Raw genomic sequence first — 16,836 nt, 5'->3', positions numbered from 1 at the left:
TTGCCTTTTTCTCAAAGATACCTAGACTGGTGGCATCTTTAAAGTCTCCTTGGGATTTTTTTCACTATTCTTGGGGTTAAAACGAAACATACACAGGCATCTAAGCAATATGCCCTAAGTTCGGGAGTGGGCTCAGTGGTGACGTGTGCAATTCCAGAATGCCGTGGTTCTTCCCGATGCTGACTGTGGTGGCATCGCCTGAATCCCACACTCCCTTCAGCAGCATTGTCTTGGGCCACAGACATCAGAGAATGTGTCTCTGCTGACACGGGGGGCCCCAGAGTTAGGACGGTAGGCAGAGCTTCCACACAGAAGCACCTAACAGTGCAGGAAATCCAGGGGCAGGAGGAGGGGGCTGGCAGCCGGGGAAGGAAGAGCGACCACTGCCTCTGTGCAGCGCAGCCACTGGAAGCAGGGACAGAGGCTACGGCCTGGGGGTGCCGAGCGGAGGGGAGCCCTGCCCCACGGAGCCCCACCACCTCCCCACTGCCCTGAGTCCAGGAGACACTAACAGAGTAGGACTTCTGCCCTCTTCCCGTCAGCGAGCAGTAAAGTCTGCCGCTGGGTAGGAACTGGTGAAGCGGGAAAGTGAGAAAGTGGGCCTCATTTCCTGCAGCGGCAGTGAGGGCTCCGGGCTGTGAACTCAGTGGGAGAGCTGTCCACAGGGGGTGCGCCCGTGAGCAGCCCACCCACCCCCATGCAGGACGGCTGCGGTCCCAGCAGAGAGCCCGAGCACGGCAGGTGTCTGAGCCAGCCCTGCCCTCCACTCGCCACTCTCTCCTGAGACCTTGGAAGGGGCCAGAACACAAGTGTGACATATGTGGACTGTAACTGATGTCTGACTTATGTAATAATAAGTGAAAACTGCAAGGGGTGGAACAGATTACCCCAGGATAAAATCACCGTCGTAGAGGAAAGGTTTGGAACAGTCACAGAGATCGCATCTGAAAAAGACAAATGTGAAAACGATTAGGGGAGAGGTAACCAGTTGTGGAGGGCAGAGAAAGATGATCCCAGGACTGGAGTATCCGCACCCGCGTGTTCAAAGATACCATCGATTACGGGACTATTCCCCAAAAAGAAGAGGAACCTGCATCTGCAAATGGAGAGAGCACAGTGCTGCAGGAACATTGGTCGTAGGGAGTGTGGTGCCGAGGCTTAGCCCAGCTACCCTGGTGGCCTTGGAACGAAGTCTTGGGCTGTTGTGTGGCTGGATGTCCCGGAGAGGGAGGTGTGAAGTGCGTGTGTGTGGTGGCCTTTGCTGGGATGGGAAGTGCTGGAGGAGAGCCATGGGGGCGAGGGTATGGCAGGTCTGCTCTGCTCTGTTCTGAACAGGGGGACGATGGGGCAGGAGGTAATGAAGACAGACACACACACACACACACACACACACACACACACACACACACACACTGGACAGGGGGACGATGGGGCAGGAGGTAATGAAGACAGACAGACACACACACACACACACACACACACACACACACTGGACAGGGGGACGATGGGGCAGGAGGTAATGAAGACAGACAGACACACACACACACACACACACACACACACACACACACTGGACGGGGACGATGGGGCAGGAGGTAATGACAGACAGACAGACGCGCACACACACACACACACACACACACACACTGGACAGGGGGACGATGGGGCAGGAGGTAATGAAGACAGACAGACACACACACACACACACACACACACACACACACTGGACAGGGGGACGATGGGGCAGGAGGTTGCCAACCCTGGAACAGAGGCTGAAGAGATGCGTACGGGAGGCGGGCAGAGAAGCGAGGTGGTTTTCGGTGTGAGAGAGGCTGCTGTGCTCCCTGCTGGAGGGCCTCCTGTGGGCTCTTCTGGGACACACCCATCCCCTCTTTCAGGACAGGCGCCGAGACTGCCCTGGGCATCCTCCTTGCAGAGGCCCCCAGTTACAGGGATTCGTGTACCCATACACTTCCTGGCCCTCTTCTGATTTTAGAACCTAGGGTGTGGGCCCTAGAGCTGATTTGTGAGCTCGAGGTCAGGGGAGAAGAGCAGAAGGGCCCGGGTGACATGTGGGTGAGGAACGCGGTGGGCCACGTGCTCCTGACCCCGCGGTGAGGTCTTTCTGTCTGCAACTGTTCTGCAGGACAAGGAGCCCCGTGGGATTATCCCTTTAGAGAATCTGAGTATCCGGGAGGTAGAGGACTCCAAAAAGCCAGTAAGTATGTGGGGTACGGGAGAGGACAGAAGGGAGGGGTGTAGCAGTTCTTTGAAAACGACTGAAATTACCAAGATTTACTTAAAACTGAAAAGTAGTGTCACGCCTGACTTTAAAATGATCATGTTGAAGCCAGAGATGAGGCTGTAAATGACAGGTGCTTCTGTGTCACATGTGTACAGTCCCACGAGGGATGGAATTGTCCCTCCTTAAAAGGCCACAGCAAGCGCTATGACTGGGCTGCTCGTGTTAGGGCCTTCGGGCACCTTACAGATACCTCCCGTTTGTTCGGAATATGCCGGTGCTGCGGGGTGGGCTCTAGAAGGCGTCCGTGTGACCTTCGGTGCTCCGTGCTTCTGGTGTGTTGTTGGGAGTGGCGCTGACGTGCCCCTGCTGCTGTCTTTGCTAATCAGGCTTATGACACTCAGCCGCATTCTCCACAGTGCCACCACGAGGCTCCTCCGCATACTGCCTGTGCTTCGTGGGGGTCAGAAGGAAGGGTCTTTTAAGGAAGAAACTAACATTTTTTGTTCTTGGTCGGCAGCTTTCTCAGATCTTTGACACCCTCTCCCTCTCTTTTGTGATTCTCAGAACTGCTTTGAGCTTTATATTCCTGACAATAAAGACCAAGTGATCAAGGCCTGCAAGACGGAGGCTGATGGGCGGGTCGTGGAGGGGAACCACACCGTGTACCGGATCTCAGCCCCGACGCCTGAGGAGAAGGAGGAGTGGATTAAATGCATCAAGTAGGTGGCGTATGAGATGTGGCGTGCTTTCACCCGACGAGGGCTCTCACCTCTCAGGGACTGTTTCAGCTGTTGGGTGCGCCACCCGCCCCTCTCCGGGGCTCCTGCCTGAGATCCTCAGGGCAGTCTGACTGGAATTGCCAGACTACTTTTTGGTGGATCCTTAGATGCGTGACCGTGACCGCACATTTATGAGAGCGCCTCGGGCCTAGGCTTCCTGGAGTGCTCCTGGCGGCCCGGGGGGGTGGGTGGCGGGTGCCTTCCAGCCACAGGTGCCGTCTGTTCACCTGGTCAGCCCACGTCTTAGGAAGCAGGCCTCGTGGTCAGGACGGCAGCTTGGCGGAGATAGTAATCCTAATGTTTTATCATTTCCGGGGACACTTGTCCCATTTACAGGTGAGGAAACTGCCCAGAGTCACATGGCTGCGCTCCAGGGTCACATGATAGACCCCCACCATTGACTGCTGTGCTTTGGGGAGGCTGCGGGTCTGAGGGGGGAAGAGGGTTCTCAGGCTTCCACGGGTGTAGGCGCAGCCGCAGACCCAGGGCTCGGCTCCTCCTGCTCGGCTGAGCGGCACAGTGCAAGGGTGATGACGGGCTAGAGCTGTCCCCCCTCTCCACCCCGGGACTTCCCAGAGCCTGTCCAGATGGCCATCGCGCCCCACGGGCATGGCCTGGCTGCTTGTCTTGGTGGCAGTTTGTTCTGAGAGCGCGTGACTTCCCCAGAGGCCAGGGAGGCCGCCCTGACCCGGTGATCTGAGGCCCTGCGGCCCTGCATCCCCCCGTGACGGGCCTGCTCCCGCCCCAGCCACAGCCTGCTCCCGAGGGGGAGCACTCGAGTTTGGGGTGTGTTTTGGTATCGCTGCTGAAGCCAGTGCAGGGTCTGGCCGGGGTTAAACGGCAAACAGATGATGACTGAACAAAGACACGTGATGGACTCCATGGGCGTCTGCTTGGAAGTCCTACCTGGAAGAGTCGGGTTGGGCAGGAGCACGTGGGTTTGGGGTGAGGCCTCCTGGTGCTGCGTTCCCTCCTGCCAGACCCTCGGCCTCGTTGGAGACTGGCCCTCCTCCTGCCCCTTCGGTGTGATGGGGACAGCTCCCGGGACGTTTGGGGTGAGACATGGTCATGTGCTGACCCTGGTAGCTCCCATCCTCGATGGGAGCCCTCTGACCCTCATCCCATGGACGAGGCTGCACAGTGTCCCTGGAGTCAGTACCAGTAATGAGACTCCGGAGCCCGGCACGCATGACACGTGGGAAGCGCTGACTCACTCACTCTGTTGTACACGGAAGCTAATATTACACCGTGTGGTAACGAAGGAATTTAAATGAAAACTTTCAAGCCTTCCACTGAGGGCTGGGCGGAGGAGTGGCCGTGCCCTGGGCACCCCGGCCAGCAAGTGACCCTCATCCACGTGTCCTGCACTCTTCTTTTACCATATGTTTTTTAAAAAAACACTTAACTCTTTTGTGCTTATGAAATGTATTTTTAGCGTATGGTTTGAAGGAAGGGATGTGATTTCTTCTGTCGGGTGAATAGCTGGTCGTCGTGATGCCTGGTTAACTAGTCCCGGGCATGCTGTCCAGTTCCTGCACACTTGTGTGCGCGCAGGGTCCCGTCTGGGCCCCGCTGTGTCTCCCTGGAGTGGCACGTGGCCGTGCACAGCCTTCCCCACGCACCGTTCTGTGGTTTTGCCTGCGTTTTGTCTTTCATGTGGTCTGTACTCCTACAGCCAGAACCACTGGGCGTTCTTGAAAGTCGCCCTTGGAGTCGTCCCGTCCTTGAGTGAGGGTGCGCACTGGCCGCCCCTGGGCTGGCTTAGGTCCTCGCTGGGCCCCGGTGCTGCCTCGTCACCGGGCAGAATTCGCACGCTGTTTATGCACTTTGGGTACCGTCTCCTCACCCTTTACCACAGCCTGGGAAGCACGGTCATCCCCATTTTACAGATGAGGACACTGAGGCACAGCAAAGCAAATTAAATTGTCCAGAGCCACAGAGGTGCTGCTGGTCTTCACACCTGAGCCTTGTGACTCCGCAAGACGCACTCCTGACGGCCATGCAGTGCTCCGCTTCAGCATCCTTGACTCTCGGCACTGAAACTGAGGCCTTTGTGGCAAGGTCCCCTTGGGACAGGTGCCAGGGACTGTCGGTTCTGGCTGCCCCAAGGAGCTGTGGAGACGCTTCTCGGGGACATGTCACCTCTGGTGAATAGGCCCTGGTGTGTTTGCAGGGCCTGTCATTCCCCTGGTCAGGCGCAGAGCCAGTGGTCAGCTGGGCTCTCGGGCAAGCGTTGGAGACTCGCGGGCACTTCGAGTGTGGCCGCTCTGGAAGAGCTTCGGCGCGCTCACGGCACCATGTGCTGGGCGGTTGGGAAGGACAGGTGCACGGGGGTGGCCCTGCTGTCACCGTCCCATGCTGGGGTCTCTGGGGGAGTGCCAGGGCACATGCAGGCTCCCTCCCTGCTGGGCCATGGACATAGAGCAGGCCTGGCCGGCCGCGCCCCAAGGCCCCGCGACAGCGTGAACGGCCCGCGTGTGGTCTTGGTCATTGAGTTGGCACGCACGCGGGACTCAGAGGTTGCGTGGTTACAGACCGTGGCGGCTGTCAGAGCGCTGGGTGCCACGGATTGTGTGGCGCTCGCTGTCATTGTGGATCGAAGTAGCACATTTGTCTTTCTGGGCTAGAATATGATAAGAGTGTGTAATACTCTCTTCCTAAACCTAAATCCACTATCAGGTAGAAACAGAATTATCTTGTCATACATACCATGCGGCTCTTTTGACGCTTGTCCCTTAAGTCCTGCGTGGACACGGTGAATACTGACGCACTGACTTGGCCTTTGCCGTGCCGGGGGCGGGGGCAGGGGGCCCAGGTGCCGCCGGCAAGCGCCTGCCCGGGCCGTCTCCTGGGCCCATTCCTCAGTCTGTTCTGTTTTCTCCCCTCCGTGTGTCTAGAGCAGCCATCAGCAGGGACCCTTTCTACGAGATGCTGGCCGCAAGGAAGAAGAAGGTCTCCTCCACGAAGAGACACTGAGTCTGCCCAGCGAGCGGCGCCGGCGTGCGAGGCCCTGGGTCCTTCCTCCTATCCTCCCCCACGGATGGGCGGCGGGCTGCCGAGCAGGGGTGGCCCCTGCTGGGCGTCACCCTGAATTCCTAGAGACTGGCTTCAGCTTTGCTATTTGTTTTTAAGTGGGAGAAGGGTAGGAGTTCGCACGGGGGAGAGGGAACAGAGCCCCCGTCAGCACATCAGCCTCCTTGCAAGTCTCCCGTTCAGCAGGTCTAATAGCAGAGCTCGAAGCCAGCCGTTTACCTCTTGGTTATTTCCCTGTGAAGAAGCCTTCAACCCTGCACCGTAAATACACCTATCGATATATTATTCTATGTTAAGGAAAAAGTGGAATGGAAGAGAAGCCACGTACTATAAAGATATATTTTTGTTTTTTAAAGAGAGAAAAAGATAAAGGAGAGCCGTTCCGAGGTTCTGCCTGGTCCGGGGTGGAGGCTCCCAGGGCGGCCGCCGAGGGTCCCCCCCCCCGCCCCCGCCCGCCCCCGGCCCCGGCCCCCGGCCCACTGGTGGGAGCCGGCTTCTCAGCAGCCCGAGGGCGCAGGTGGTGGGACGGGCGGGCCGGCAGCAGCCGCCGCTTCTCCGTTCCAAGTGCCGGGGGAGCGGAGGGGAGAAGAGAATCGCTGGACGGTCACTGTTTTTCTCTTCCAGAGTTCCTCCTTGTCGGGCTTTAAACTGCAAAGTCAGCATTCTCCCTGGAGCTAAGGACCGGAACCAAAACTGTGAGGAGGGCAGTCCCCACCGCGGTTCGGGGCGGCCTGTTCCTTACATGGTTCTTCCTCCTTCCCCAGAGCTGCAGTCCTCGTTTTAGAGGAAGGCGCAGGTCTTACTGATCACCTTAGGTCTTCAGCTTTTCCCGCCTCGACTCGGGCCCCGACCTGGACTACTGTCGCCCATTTCGGGGCGGGTGGGGGCCTTCGTCTGCCCGGCAGCGGCGGGCGGAGCGCCAGGGGGACAAGAGCGGCCTTGCGTCCTTCCCTGCGCCGCGGGCCTGCGTGCGCGCTGGCCTCGCCCTCCCGACTCATGGTGTGAAGGGAGCCGCGGAACGCAGCGTCCCCCTGCTCTTCTCTCAGGGACTCTCGGGCCGCTCCTGCCGCAGAGCAGGGCCCGGCCCGGGCCACCCCGGCGCCCCCACGTGGCCTCACGGAAGAAGGCGAAGAGCCGCCGGTCTTCTCGGGCAGCGGGAGCCCCGCTCCTCCGACTCCGTTAGGGCAGGCGGGCATCTCTGCAGATGGCGCTCGTGCAAGGGCGTGATTGGGGGTGCAGGCGGGGGGACTTTCAGGGGTCCCCTTCACACCGGTCCTGCCTCGAGTGACTTCAGGCGTGTTCGTGCCGGAGTTCGTAAGGGGACGGGGGGAGGTCTGGGCCCGTCGGGGCCCCACCGCCGGCCGCGTGCCCTGCACTGGTTCTCACAAATACTACACAGAGAGGCACCTGCGTCAGTATTCGTCTATTTATCAGAGGTGTAAATAATCCATGTATAGTTTTTCTCCTTTTAGATTATTTTGTATTTGTTTAAAAAAAGTTTTGTCAAAATATAAAATATAAAGAAATGACTGAAAGTTGTTGACAGGGTTTTAAAAAAAATTATAATTATTATTCCAACTGTTTTTTGTTCGTTTGGTTTTTTTGCATTGTAAACTAGCACCAAGGGACTGCAGCAAATAAACTCCAGATCTGCCCAAAGCACCCCTGCTGTCTGTGTGTGGCCTCCTTTCCTCCCCGGGGCGACCTCGGAGCAGGGAGGTCCTGCTCAGTGGGCATGCGCGGGCTGGGCCGTGGCTCGCACCTCTCTCTGCGGCCCAGCAAGGATATAAACTGGGAGCGGGGAGGAGGTTCTGCCCCCTGTGAAGGAGAGCACAGCAAAAAGCAGCTTCCTCGTCGCCCCTTGTGTGTGAAGAAGAAACGAACGGCAAACCTCCAGCTTTGAGCTAAGATTGAGAAACGTGTCTTCTGCTGGTGGGATTTCAGTACCTCCAGCTCCAGGTGAGCCCGCGGAGCGCCGGGGAGGAGTCGGAGTGAGCTAGCCCTCAAAAGCAGGGAAGACGCCCCAGAACACGGGGAGACGGACGAGCCCGGGCCTGTCCCTGAAACAACAGCGAGTTCCCATCCTTGCTGCTTGCCAGTTTGGGTCACTTGGCCAATGGTGATTCTTCCTGCAGGCCTTCTTGATTTCTGCAGGTGTCCAGAGCATGTAGCATTTTGGAAATCTGTGTGCCACGGCCCCCTGCAAGCAGCATCTCAGAGAAACCAGCGTTCCTGGTTCTCTGGGAGCCGTTGTCTGTTTCGCTCTTCATCCTGGCTGCCAGGAAGCTCAGAGTGAGAGGCACAACTTCCTGTGGCTCAGTCCTGCTTTATACTTGTCCTGCTTTGTACTGATATTTTTATTAACAGATTTCATGTTTTAGAACGGTTTTGGGATTGCGGTAATACGGAGGGGAAGGTACAGAGATTTCCTGTTTGCCTCCTGCCCCTGATCTGCACAGCCTCCCCTGCCAGAGGGTCCATGTGTCACAACGGATGCGTCCAGGCTGACACAGCAGCACCCAGAGTCCACAGCATGCGTTCGGTTCACCTGGCGTTGTACACTCGGGTGGACAGACATGATCACATGTGTGCATCATGACAGTGTCCTACAGAAGAGTCTCACTGCCCCGAACATCCTTCATACTGCACCTGTTCCTCCCTCCCTGCTGGGCCCCACAGCCGCTGACTTCCTGTTGTCGCCATAGCTCTGCCTCTCCCAGAACATCATGCAGTGGGAATCCTACAGTCTGTAGCCTGTACTTCCCCTTTTATTTTTATTTTTTTTAAAGATTTTATTTATTTATTTGAGAGAGAGAAAGAGAAAGAGAGAGCGTGCACATGAGAGGGGGGGAGGGTCAGAGGGAGAAGCAGACTCCCCGCTGAGCAGGGAGCCCGATGCGGGACTCGATCCCGGGACTCCAGGATCATGACCTGAGCCGAAGGCAGTCGCTTAACCACCTGAGCCACCCAGGCACCCCTGTACTTCCCCTTTTAATCGCATTTTTGACCCTTTATCCTTTTTTTTTTTTGAGAGCGAGCGAGAACATGAGCACCGGGGAGTAAGGGGGAAGGCAGAGGGAGAGGGAGACAGAATCTGAAGCAGGCTCCACGCCCAGCATGGATTCCCTATGTGCGACTAGATCTCATGACCCTGAGACCATGACCTGAGCCAAAATCAAGAGTCGGACTCAACCTACTGAGGCACCCAGGGACCCCCCCCCTTGTCCTGTTGTATTATTACCATAATATAAATCTGAATTATCAACTTGTTCACCTTTTTTTTTAAGAGGAAATTTGTGAATAAAATAAGGACAAAAACTTCAAAAAACTGCCAAGATCATTGGTCCAGTACTGAGCCTACTACACACTAGCTTTCGTGTTTTTAGGAGTTGGATAATCTTTGGGATTCTTTTTTTTTTTTTTTAAGTTTTCACATCCAGTCCCTTCGTGGGATTCATTTTTTTTTTTTTAATTTTTTTAGAAGATTTTATTTGACAGAGAGTGAGAGAGGGAACACAAGCAGGGGGAGTGGGAGAGGGAGAAGCAGGCTTCCCGCGGAGCAGGGAGCTCGACGTGGGGCTCGATCCCAGGACCCTGGGACCATGACCTGAGCCGAAGGCAGATGCTTAACGACTGAGCCACCCAGGTGCCCCGTGATTCTTCTTAAAGGGGAGTAGAACAGCATCCTGCGGAGTTCATGGCATTGGAGGGGTCCCAGGCGATGTCCTGGGGTAAGGTGTGGGATTTGGCGGTTTATAGGAACTCGTCAGCCTCCCGTGAGGACAAGAGGGGGAGCCTGGGAACTTAGACCTGACCGTCCAGCTCTTCCCGCTGTGGGTTCACCTTCCTGAGATGATCTAACAGGGCAGAATAATCCTTTCCCAAATTACCACAGGAGCAACGGTCACAATGTCAAATTCTGTCCCCTCTGCCTTCCTAGAGTTGGAAGGAAACCCTGTGGTTGGGGCCAGCACCCTCTGAAAACTGCTGGCACCTGCCAGAGAATGGCTTCTCTTGAATGGACGATGTGGGGCTGGGATGACAGGTTTCCTCACTGTTTTGAAAATGATGTGATTCTGCGAACCATCCACAGGGCAGTGGTGCAGGGCTGGTGGCCCCTGGCTCTCCCTGGGAGCGTTTCCTTCAGGTGCATCTGCTGCCATGGGGACGGGGCTGCCACCTCCAGGGCTGCTCCTGGGTGCCTGCCGCTGGCAGGGCTGACCCCAGCATTGGGCACGGGCCACCCTCGTGCAGCTTCAGCCCCCACCTCGCTGAAGGGGCTGGCTGCGGGGGTGCTCGGCAGTGTGTCCAGACCCCGCTTGCCTCCACCCGGCTCACCGGCTGTCTGCAGGAGGGGCTGTTGGAAACGAAACAAGGCCTCCCTGTGTCGCTGGGGCCGCGGGAGCGGACACAGACCTAACAGCATCACGGGACACATTTGGGGGTGTGGCGCCACCAGGGAGGAGGGTGCCACCAGCTCCGTCAGAACCACCTGACGTTCCCTCCTCCCTTCTTTTCACTGCCTGAGCTACTCTATCCTGGAGGCATGACCTAGCACCTGTCTGCAGACTTCCTCATCTCCTTACCGTGTGGGAATCCAGCTGAAACCTTTTCTTTTCTTTTCCTTTTTTTTTTTTTTTATAAGATTTTATTTATTTTGACAGGGAGAGAGCACACGCAGGGGGAGCAGGAGAGGGAGAAGCAGGCTCCCTGCTCAGCAGGGAGCCCGATGCGGGGCTCCATCCCAGGACCCTGGGATCATGACCTGAGCCGAAGGCAGACGCTTAACGACTGAGCCACCCAGGCGCCCCAACCCTTTGTTTTCTGAATGGGGTAGAGATACCGCTCCCTGCTGAGAACACTGATCCTGATGCATCGGCCCTCCTGGCCCTCTCGACGTCATAACTGTCATTTTTTCACAGGGGGCAGAGGGAAGTCCATGTCTGACAAGAGCTGGTGTGTCTGCACCAGGAGAGCGGTTCTAACCACTTGTGAGCCACAGGCCCCTCTGCGAAGCTAACACAAGCTACAGATCATCTCAGAAAATTACACAGAAAGCCCTAAGTGCAAAGTCGCGGAGTCCCACGGTCCTGAGCCCCTCTGCAGGCTCCGGGTTGAGTAGCCCTGGTCTCAGCCTGCCCACAGTAACTTCTGGGGGTCCTTCTGGGATGGGAACCCAGGAAGCTCTGCATTTCAGGCCACATAAAGTTTGCCTGCTCTGTCTAGGTCTGGTCTCCGTGGGATCTTCGTCTGCTCGGACCAGTGTAACAGAATCACCACACACGGGGCAGCTTAAACCACAGAAACATATTCCTCCCAGTCCTGAGGGCCGGGAAGTCCAGCTCCTGGTGAGGCCCTCCAGCCTCGCTGTGTCCTCACGGGGTGGGTAGGCAGAGGGCGTGGGAGGAAGCAAGCTCTCCGGGGCCTACTGCTTGTTTCTCGGGAGAACCGTGGCCAGGACAGTGGGCATTTGACGTCAGAATCGGAAGCGACCCTGAGAGGAGGCATCGCCGAAATGAGTCTTGACAAATGTGTCAGAGAAGAGCCGGGCCCGCGGCTTCTTTCATCCGCTGGGTGAACTTGGAGTGCCCTTCCGAGCTCCCAAGACGGCATTCCCTCTCATGTCAGCCAAGTCCACTCACACCTGGAGGGCATCTGCCCATTTACGGCTGGTAACATCATAGGGCAGTGCCACACCCCCAGGACTTGGACGCCAAGTTCCTGAGCTTTGCACGCCTCCTTCCGAGTGGTGTTGGTGCAGGGAAAGGATGGGCTCCATCGGTCAGCCCTTCTTAACGTGCGCCGAGCATCCTCGGTGATGGCCCCCCAGCCCGCCCCGAGGTGCACGCCAAACCGGGCGCTGTGCAGGCCCCACGGGGTGTCAGTGGAGACTCGAGGAGGCACCCCCCCCTGAGATTCAGGTGCACCGTGGACCCAGAGTCTGTAGAGCCTCTCGAAACGGAAGTCAGGGTGGTGTGCCGAGGAGACTGGGTGATTTTTGTTGACCCTGGGTTGAAATATAAGTGAGCAATTAGTGCAAGTCACTCACTATTTCTCGGAGGCAAACAGTCAGTTCCCAGGGAGCAGAGCCCAAACCGCAGATAAACAGCCTTTGTGTGTTCATAGGTAAGTGCAGATTCTGGGCAAACAAGGATGTGCCTACATGCAAATGGGATTTGTCGGTACGTGTGTTAATCTTGTAAAACTTCCCAATGCTTATGACTTCATCTTTGGCTTGTGACTCAAGGGTTGGGACTGGAAATGTCCACAGACAGAAGAATATTCTATAGATGGTGTGTTAGAAAAAGTCAGTTTTCCACCTCCTGCATGTCTCTCCTTTACCTTCACATAGAACACTTCACTTCTGACACTTCCGGGTCCCCCCCCCCCCCACACACACACAGAGCAATGCTCTGTGACACCAGCTGGGTGTCCTACGGTTTAACTCCATCCCGACACCATCTACCTGGAGACAGCATCAGATCCCACAGGTCAAGGGCTCCGTCCCACGAGACCGCCGTGCCCTTCAGCTGCAAGTAGGGCATCCCCAGGTAACCCACAGCTTCTGTCTGATTTGGCTCCATGCTGGAGTTCCCATGACCTCCCTCCTCGGGTTCGATTAATCTGCTAGAGGGGCTCACAGAACTCAGGGAAACATCTATGCTTGCCAGTTTATTAGAGGATATGATAAAGGCCACAGACGAACAGCCAGAGGAAGAGATACATAGGGTGAGGTCCAGGGGGGTCTCGAGCGCAGGAACTTCTGTCCCCAGGGAGTTGGGGTGTGTTACCCTCCCACTACACGTGGATGTGTTCACTAACTCGGAAGCTCCCTGAATCCCGTGCTTTTGGGATTTTATGGAGGCTTCCTCCCGTAGGCATGATCGATCATTGATCCATTTCCAGCCCCTCGCCTCTCCCTGAGGTCCCAAGCATCTGGTCTTGGCTTGGTGTCTCTGGTGACCAGCCCCCATCCCAGAGAAGGTTTAAGTCTTACAGTTAGGTCTGATCCCTTTCGAGTTAATTTTTATATGTGGGATGAGGTAAGAGCTAAAGTGAGCACATTTGTCCCCTTCCTGATCTTAGGGGAAAAGCATTCTATTTTTCATCCTTAGGCGGGATGATGGCTGTGGAGTTTTCAGAGATGCTCTTCGTCAGACTGAAGGTGTTTACATATTTTCCTAGTTTTCACCTAGTTTTCATCACAAATGAGTGGTGTGTTTTGTCAAATGGCTTTTTTGCACAGATACATTTGCTCATGTCATTTTTCTCTTTTAGAATATTAATATGGTGATTCCACTGAATAACATTTCTAGTGGTAAATCAACTTTGTGTCCCTGGGGTAAAACCCACTTGGTCATGGGTTTTTAAGAATGTATTACTGGATTCAATATGTTAATATTTTAAGATTTTTTTTATTTTTTATTTGAGAGAGCGAGCGAGCACGGGTGGGGGGCGGGGAGGGGCAGAGGGAGAGGGAGAAGCAGGCTTCCCGCTGAGCAGGGAGCCCGACGAGGGGCTCCATCCCAGGACCCTGGGATCATGACCTGAGCCGAAGGCAGATGCTTAATGACTGAGCCACCCAGGCGCCCCCTCAATCGGTTAATATTTTGTCAAGGATTGTTTGCATCTGCATTCATGAGGGATATGGTGATATGGTCATTTGAGCCATCACACCAGATTGTCAGCTCTGAGACAACAGGGATTCTGTCTCTTGAGGTCATCCCGGCTCCCAGCTCCCAGACAGTGCCTGGCACAGGAAGGGCCCTCGGGACATGTCTGTTTAATAAATGAATGCGTGACAACAAACCACAGGTTGCTCTATGCCAGACAGGATCATGTGAGTAGTTTATCAGCACCTGTTTTCTGTAAGCCAGGAGAATGTGATTCAGATGTGTTAACACATCAGGGTAGTGGTTCTGACTCTTTAAGGTGGTTCAAGCTTGTCAGGGTGGAGGTGTTCTGAAGTTGTAGGAGGGAGAAGCAGCATAGGAAGGAGAAAAAGGAGGCTGTTTCTGGGGGTGCCACCTCTCTCTTCTTGTCCTTGACCCATTTCCTTCCACCTGAGAGCACGCTACCTGCCCACTGAACTCCCTTCCCTATGCTTGGCTCTAGGCAGCTGCAAATTCTCCCTTAAACACCTGGTGGATCCAGGTGCAATTGCGTCATCTTTGCACACTGTCTGAACAAACTGAAGGCTGGGCAGCTTCCTCTCTGGTTGCAGAGGGACTGTAAAAGTCAGCTTCCATGCTAATACCGTCGTGGTCATAATCCCGAGTCTTTTACTGGGTAAATACCACATGGCTGTCACTCTGCTACGTGTAGAATCTTTTGTTTGTCATTTCTTGTAAGAAACCATGAGTATGTACTGAATTCCTACTATTACAATAAATATATTATTTCTTGAGGTTGAGTAAGCCTGCGACGCTCCTTGGCAGCAGACATTTGCATAGTCAAGACACGGGTGAGCTAAGTGGCCAAGGGGCTCCAGCCGGCACACAGTGTAGACAGGCTCTGCATCCATTTCTCTGGCTGATGTGGTCTTTGCTGGAGCGGCCAAACCCTGAGGCCATAGACTGTGATTCTAGCATCAGCCTTCTCTAACTCCCCAGAGTGAACACCATGTTCAAGGCTCCAGTTCCCATTGTCACCCTGTGCTGGGCCCTCTGATGATTTGTGTCCCGTGGTCCTCCCTGACTGCCCTCTCTCAGCAGCTCCATCACTGCTCAGCCCACTGAGACAGCCCTGAAAATATCCCCAGTGTTCTTGAAATGTTTTATTTCCAGATATTTTCAAACTTGCAGAAAAGTTGCAAGAACGGTACAGAGAATTCCCATACACCTTTCCCCCATCTCCTAATTTTAACATATTTTTCTACATTTCATTTGTTTGTTCTGTTCTTAGGTTTTAGATTTCTGATTATACCTGTTTCTTTTTCATATATCTCCAAGTGCTTGAGGATATTTATTTAATCTGGAGGGTTAAATTATAGCTTTCTTCTGCCTCATAGTTGATTTGGGGGAGAGAATTTCCATCAACAGAAATGCTTTGTTTCAGATTTTCCATTTTCCTCTTAGAGTAACTTTGTATAGAGTTTCTCTTGAGTTTCTCTATCCCCAGGTCTCTCGGTAGATGGGGTTCCTAATTCAAGAGTACCCTGATCTTTTAATGTTCCCTGGATCCAATTCCAATGAGGAGATGTTCCCACACATACAACACTAAGCAATTCTTGCACACCAGAATTCAGTTTAATTCAACCCAATTCTGACACTCTCTACCCACAGATAGCATCAGATTCCACAGGTTAAGGGCCCAGTCCTACAAGACGGTCCCCCACCCCCCCACCCCCCCCCCACTTCAGATACCAGTTGCAAGCCACAGCTGAGAGCCTGCAGATTGGCTACAGATGGGAGGTTCCAATGACCACCTCCTTAGCTTTGATGAATTTGCTAGAGCAGCTTACATAACTCAGGGAAAACACTTACTCACCTTTACTGGTCTATTAAAGGCTATGGTAAGGGATGCAGGTCAAGGGCCAGATGGAGAGAAACTTAAGGTGAGGTGTGGGGAAAGGGTGCAGAGCATCCGTGCTCCCTCCAGATATTCCACTCTCCCTGTCCCTGCACCTGCCACCAGCCTGGAAGCTCTCTGAGCCTTGTCCTTTTGGGGTTTTATGGAGGCTTCATTACATAGGCATGCTTGGTTAAACCTCTAGCCCCTCACCCCTCCTGGAGGTCAGGGGTGGGGCTGAAAGTTCAACCCTGTATTCCTGGTTGGTTCCCCTGGCAACCAGCCCCCATCCTTAGGTGTTCTCCCTAAATCACCTCAGTAACATAAGCCTATTTGTAGTAAGAAAGGGGCTGGTTATGAATAACAAAACACCCATTTCACTGTCATGGCTCTGAATGAAGCATTTCAGTAACTGAGGACAAGTAGCCAAATAAGACAAAAGATGCGCCTCTTGCTCTTCTCACTCAGGAAGTGCCAAGGGCTCCAGGAGCTGTGAGCCAGGAACTTCAGACAAAGACCAAATATCTCTATGTCTTACAATTCACGGTATCACAGTGGCGCTCTGAATGACCAGGTGCTGGACCAGCTTCAGGTGTCTTTGGACGTCATGGTGGACTTTCCTTTTTCTGGGGATGATTCCGTCTGTGCTTTGTCTTCACCGGAACCTGCAGCACACCCCAGCCACACGCTTGGCCGTCCTAGGGGCGTGGCAGCCAGAGCGCCGTTGGAGTGTGATACTCTCTTTGTGGAGGTCATTTGAAGTTTGGTTTGGTTTTCCCTGCATATCCCAGTAAACCAGAAGGCACATGTCCCATTTGTGCTGTGGGTCCATCTTATGCTTTTAGGAGGCAGGATGTTTGGAGAGGTTCGGATTGTTCCCCAGACATTCTGAACTTCTGTTTCCCCTGTGATCTTTCCCATCCTTCCCCAGCTGCGGTCCGGGAAACAGGTGTGCGGGCAGGATGTTAGTAGGTTGACATGACGGGGCAGTCCTGCAGTCGCGTGCGACCGGGCAGGGCTTGGTGGAACAAAGCTAGCTCTCTGCTTGGGGCCTTGGGTCTCCAAGCCAGGGCTGCGCTTTGTGGCATGTCCCAAAGGTATTCGGACAAAGAACACTTTTTTAAAGCCGCACGTATCGAGAGCTTGCGACAGGCGGGCGTCCCTTGGAATGCCATGTGGGGAGCACAGCCCGGCTCAGGTGTACCTGTCCAAAGCCCCCTTTCTGTTTTGATCTGGTTTTCAAAGCCACTTCCTGTGTCCTGCACACCT

At 54.8% G+C, this 16,836-nt stretch overlaps 1 protein-coding gene across 5 annotated transcripts in view; it reads left to right on the top strand.

Annotated features, from left to right (window-relative positions):
- CYTH1 (cytohesin 1) overlaps positions 1-7,719 on the top strand; it is a 78,694-nt gene extending 70,975 nt beyond the window's left edge. For all 5 annotated transcript variants that reach the window (XM_027625016.1, XM_027625015.2, XM_027625018.2 and 2 more), the window contains 3 exons: positions 2,147-2,218; positions 2,810-2,964; positions 5,922-7,719. In XM_027625016.1, the coding sequence (XP_027480817.1) occupies positions 2,147-2,218; positions 2,810-2,964; positions 5,922-6,000 (306 nt within the window). In that variant the 3' untranslated portion in view covers positions 6,001-7,719. The remainder of the gene's footprint in view (positions 1-2,146; positions 2,219-2,809; positions 2,965-5,921) is intronic.
- Positions 7,720-16,836: the final 9,117 nt, after the last annotated feature.

Source organism: Zalophus californianus, chromosome 16, assembly GCF_009762305.2.
Source record: "Zalophus californianus isolate mZalCal1 chromosome 16, mZalCal1.pri.v2, whole genome shotgun sequence".
In the NCBI taxonomy this organism is placed as follows: Eukaryota; Metazoa; Chordata; class Mammalia; order Carnivora; family Otariidae; genus Zalophus; species Zalophus californianus.
This window is presented reverse-complemented; position numbering and strand designations above follow the sequence as displayed.